General features: G+C 41.2%; 1 protein-coding gene and 1 non-coding gene across 2 annotated transcripts; one reads left to right on the top strand and one right to left on the bottom strand.

Moving 5' to 3' along the window:
• Positions 1 to 169: 169 nt before the first annotated feature.
• Positions 170 to 242, bottom strand: trnar-acg (transfer RNA arginine (anticodon ACG)). The gene has a single exon. It is a non-coding gene; the product is annotated as a tRNA-Arg (tRNA).
• A 435-nt stretch (positions 243 to 677) lies between these two features.
• On the top strand, positions 678 to 4,921 carry LOC120808810 (fatty acyl-CoA hydrolase precursor, medium chain). Its single transcript, XM_040162002.2, has 13 exons — positions 678 to 997; positions 1,700 to 1,892; positions 1,977 to 2,118; positions 2,384 to 2,517; positions 2,647 to 2,800; positions 2,919 to 3,023; positions 3,125 to 3,223; positions 3,338 to 3,481; positions 3,597 to 3,674; positions 3,763 to 3,910; positions 3,995 to 4,144; positions 4,240 to 4,312; positions 4,392 to 4,921. Exons 1-13 carry the CDS (start codon positions 922 to 924, stop codon positions 4,576 to 4,578), a joined length of 1,683 nt encoding a protein of 560 aa, XP_040017936.1. The 5' UTR covers positions 678 to 921; the 3' UTR covers positions 4,579 to 4,921.
• The last annotated feature ends 334 nt before the right edge of the window (positions 4,922 to 5,255 follow it).

Genomic DNA, 5,255 nt, shown 5'->3' on the forward strand with positions numbered 1-5,255 from the left:
TTTCACAGTTTATTTTATTACGTTGTGTCATTCTGATCATACAGGCACCCTGGGAATACATTGTAAATGTCAACGCCCGAAATGACATTTTTTAGGGGGAAAAAATATATATGTTTTGCACAAAAATCAGTTTTTAGCTGCCTCTGCCTGAGCGAACGGGTAAAAAAGACGAGCTAGCCAGGAGTCGAACCTAGAATCTTCTGATCCGTAGTCAGACGCGTTATCCATTGCGCCACTAGCCCGCATGAAAACACCGAGACGAAGATTTAGATCATATCCCTGCATTCATGCTAATGTTAATATACAAGTGCAACTCAGACGTTGCTGACCAAAACGAAGTTAAGAGGTTAAAATACCAAAATATTCATTAACTTCACTGTTGATGATTGGTAGCATGACCACAATCATTTCATACAATAGCGAGCTCAGTAATGTTGTACTATAGCTGTTATTTTGATTAAATGGGCTTCTGATTAATTATGGTGGACTTTTATTGTGAATAATATTTAATAGTTGATTCGAATTCATTGTTGAACCTCCCGGCCGGCAGTTGTAGTAAATCAGTAATTATTGAGAGATCTACTTAGATAGTGCAGAATAGTTGTTATTGGGAGGATTAGTCAATAGAGTTTAGTTAAATTGGCAAAATATTCACAGCATCGGACTCCCGGTTCAATCGCTCACCGGCAAAACGTGGTTACCGAACTAATCAAGATGCAACATGTACAGTGATCATACTAATAGTGAGGCGTAAAATGAGGCGGTCTGCTTTCTGTCGGCGTGACCTTTCGCTACAGTAAAAGACTCAAGGAGTCACGTGTTGTGTTCGCACACCTAAAACAGGAGAGGAGCGAGATAGGAAGACTGATCTTTTCATTTCAAAGCCAGCAGTGTCGTAATCCACCCACCGAGACGACGACCATGAACTTCCGTGCAAAACAAATTTTCGTCTTTCTGACGTCGGCGTTGTTTCTCGATGTTGCTGCAGACCTTCATGGTAAGAAGGAGAAAAGTCCTTTATTTGCACAATAACTATGGGGACAATGACCCACGTATTACGCTGCTGTATGGATTTCTGATTGCACTTTATATGTGAATAACAGAGATCCGCTCGAGTATTAGAACATCATATCGTCTCTGGATGTATTTCTAATTGGAAATAATTTCAATCTGTTTGCATTTCTGTTTGGATTGCATTGCGCCTCGATGGAAGTGAAGTCGACTTTGACCTTATATGTGCTATGCAAGTGTCTAATAAATGTGAAACTCGCAATGAGGTCTTATCTTCTGCTATCTCAGTAGCAAAGCCCATGTTTGGAAACAGACTAATGTTGGGACCTGAATAGGAATGACAGTGGCTTTTGATACAAAAGTATTACACAATGCTTTAAAACTGCTCAAATAGATGTTTTATTTCTATGGTCTGTATTTTATTAGTAGGTTATTTTTGAGCTTAGATCTACACAATGAAAAAAAGGAATGCCCAGCACTCTCCACATTTAATTTCGAGATACATGTTTGAAAATTATGTCCGTGACAATACAAATCAAACTTGTCCACTTGTCAGTTGCAAAAGCTTAAAGTAACTGAAACCAGACATACAATACATGGATGATTTTCTTTGACGCATTTTTCTTGAAACTTAAACTGAAATATTGCTGCGCATTATGATTTTGAATAATTCCTAATATCCCGACAGCTCCGGAAGTCCACACAAAGTTGGGGGCCCTTAGAGGTCAGTATGTGAGTGTAAAGGGAAAGGAAACCGGGGTCCACGCCTACCTGGGAGTCCCATTTGCCAAGCCACCCATAGGCCCTGCTCTGAGACTGGCTGCCCCCCAGCCTGCAGAGGGATGGGAAGGAGTGAGAGATGCCACCCAGCAGCCACCCATGTAGGGCCTTCATCGGCTTCTGTCGCTTGATAACACACTTGTAGATTTACATCCAGTTTTCACTGTGAATTTTTTTTCCCTCAGGTGTATTCAAGTGAAGCAGTTATCTATAGATGTCATTGCTAAGTATGGTGCCGTGTCAGTTGATGTCCAAGACATTTCAGAGGACTGCCTTTACCTCAACATTTACACTCCTGCAAAGAAAGCTCCCGGTACCAAGATGCCAGTAAGTTGCTGCAGGTTTTTGAGTGATGCATAACTATTGGTGGTCCATAGAATCCATAATGGTAATATGAGTAGCGATGCCCATATTTGGAACCCGACTGCAAAGAGACTGATGCTCTGTTTTTCTTTTCCATCAGTCTTGTTTTTTGTCACATTTTGAGTTTGAGTTAGTTTGATCAAGATTTTTGTGAGCTCAGAGACAAAAAAAGGTACAAATGTGGTTAATGTTGTGTGGAAAATATAAAAGTCTTTCATTGCCTTACGAGGTCATGGTCTGGATCCATGGTGGAGGGTTTATCTTTGGGGCCGCTTCACTGTATGACGGCTCTGCCCTGGCTGCCTATCAGGACGTGGTTGTGGTTGTTATCCAGTACCGCTTGGGATTTCTGGGCTTTCTCAGGTAAAAGTATTTAAATTACTAAGCAGAGGAGGGTTGCTATTTTTTGTATTTGTATTTGAAGTTAATAATAATTCATAACTGGGTTGCTCTTATCAGCCGGTGTTGAACATAATTTTATGCTCTATCAAGCACCGGAGATGAGCACATGTCGGGGAACTTTGGAATGCTGGACCAAGTAGAAGCTCTGAGGTGGGTCCAGCAGCACATTCATAACTTTGGAGGAAACCCAGATTTGGTCACCATATTTGGAGAGTCTGCTGGTGGAGTGAGTGTGTCCCTCCTGGTAAGCATATATCTGCAGATGATGAAACTCAACTTGCTTCTTTTGCAAATATTTCATAGTTATGTCACAACACAATCTCTACTGTCAGCAGTACTTTTTTTTCTGCATAAATCAACAGCTTTTATCACCATTGTCTGATGGCCTGTTCCACCATGCCATTGCTGAGAGTGGAACTGCTGCAATCGGACTACTCCTCGCAAATGATCCTGTCCCTGCGATGCAGGTTAACTATCCTTATCTCTCTTTTGTCATGTAAAACATTATTCATTGCATATTTGACCATTTGTGTTATATTTGTGAGATGGATCTCTCATCGGCCCTCAGGTGGTAGCAAATAAAACTGGCTGTAGTCTCGAAAGCACAGAGAAGATCGCTGATTGCATCAGAAACCTCGATCTTGACACAATTCTGTCAACTGTGCAGGTGAGCTATCATATGCAAAACTCATAATGACTGACTTAATGGAATCTGCCTATTTATGCATTTATTTTGCTTAGACATATTGATCCCAACTTTTGCACATTTTATTCTTTAAAGGATGTGGCACTGAGGATTCCATTGAATGTTGATGGAGTCTTCCTGACAAAACCGGTGGATGAGCTGTACCACACACATGAACTCCTCACCATACCATTCATGACCGGCGTCAATAGCGATGAAGGGGGCTGGTCAATTTCTAGCGTAAGCCTGAATGCTAGTGAAATTTGTGTGACTGACAAGCTTACAGATGAGCCCCTGGAAACTTGGTTTTGTGCTGCAATGGTGCACGTCTGAAATGTTGGTTGTCTTCCTTTAGTTCTTTGCTCCTCCAAACTGGACCGAGGGAATGGATCGGGAGCACGTTGAGAACTTGCTATTCATGTTCTACCCTGATGTAAGGCGAAAAGTGCTCAACATTACAAAATTGTTTCGCTCTATCATGGTCAAACATTTCTAATAGACGTGTGGCTCTTTTCCTCAAGCCCAAAGATATGTTCTTCAGAGATTTGATCACAGATGAATACACTGGAAGAGGGGAAGATCGTCTGAAAAATAGAGATGGGTTCACTAAGATTATTGGAGACATGATATTCATCATTCCAGCCATCAAGACTGCTAATGCCCATAGAGGTATTTTATTTACTCAAGATATTGTACTGTCACACACGTTCTCAGACAAGATACAGTATATGACCGCCATTCCTCCACGACTAGATGCTGGTGCTCCCGTGTATCTGTATGAGTACAAGCATGCTCCCACATTCCTGCAGGCTATGAGGCCAAGCTTTGTTGGCAGTGACCATGCAGATGAGATCTTTACAGTATTTGGATTGTGCTTCACAACCACCCACGTCAAAATAAGCGGTAAGCACATATAAAATAAATTGCTTTATCAATAGACCACCAAAGATCTGTGTTTCCTGAGTTTGAAGTGTCTTACACAATGATCATCATTTTAGTGGCATGCGATGAAGTGGAGGAACAGCTGAGCAGAATCATGATGAGCTACTGGGGAAACTTTGCTCGCACTGGGTGAGAATTCATCTTATTACGAGCAATAACACACGTGGAGATAAGACTATTTTTAACTTGTGCACGTGCACGCACGTAGGTGTCCCAATGGTGACGGCCTCGTCCACTGGCCAAAGTACGGAGCAGAAGAAGGATACTTATCAATTGATGCAAAGGAGCAGGCAACTGGTCATCAGCTGAAGAAAGACCAGTTTGTCTTCCTGACTCAGACTCTCCCGGAGAAGAGCCGAGAATACAAAGAGAAGCTGGAGCGCAACGAGCTGTAGAGCAGTAGCCTCTCCTTTCTCTGTGCCGCCCTTCTTTATCAATTGATTTAATTAGAAAAATATAGAAATAACGTGATACATTAATGTGATAATTGTATTTAGGAGAGGACTCCCTTTTCAAAATGCATCTTTGGTTGTTTTTCAAATTCCATGTGAACTTTCATGACAGGGAGCATTAAACTTAGTTGGGAGAATACTTTTGACCTGTGTTTATCGAACATCAGTTGGAATTCGAGCTCTACTAAAAGCCCAAGAGGAAATATGTCGTAAGATACCTCTGTGTTTGGCCATATATTTAGTATCTGGATTTCAATGTAAATTAAAATAAATAATATGAATCTTCTGGAATTGTGTGGAATAATGTTGTACTATTTAATTGAATGTGATACTATGCTGCGCAACAACGTCATTCACTCTTATTACAGAGCAAGACAACTGCACACATTGGTTGTTAGGCTTGAATTAGATGGAGGGTCCTTCATCAGTTTAATAATGTGCTATGTGAGGTGAACATTATACTTTAAAGAACAACAGCACACTGGGCTGAGGCCAGCTAAGGCTGGTGTGTGAGGGGATGCAACATCTAATTGCATTATTATCAAAATTCAACTGTGACACTGGAAGGAGAGAATGGGATGAGGTGATAGTTGAGAGGAAAAGGGAGACTACAGATTTGA

Source organism: Gasterosteus aculeatus, chromosome X (genome assembly GCF_964276395.1).
Source record: "Gasterosteus aculeatus chromosome X, fGasAcu3.hap1.1, whole genome shotgun sequence".
NCBI classification, from domain to species: Eukaryota; Metazoa; Chordata; class Actinopteri; order Perciformes; family Gasterosteidae; genus Gasterosteus; species Gasterosteus aculeatus.

What these genes read in the sequence shown, in the direction of transcription:
- LOC120808810 (XM_040162002.2), top strand. Translation starts at nt 922, where the DNA reads ATGAACTTCCGTGCAAAACAAATTTTCGTCTTTCTGACGTCGGCGTTG. An exon ending in GAGTGAGTGTGTCCCTCCTG is followed by an intron (nt 2,801 to 2,918) that starts GTAAGCATATAT and finishes ATAAATCAACAG; the next exon opens with CTTTTATCACCATTGTCTGA. An exon ending in GACTGCTAATGCCCATAGAG is followed by an intron (nt 3,911 to 3,994) that starts GTATTTTATTTA and finishes CTCCACGACTAG; the next exon opens with ATGCTGGTGCTCCCGTGTAT.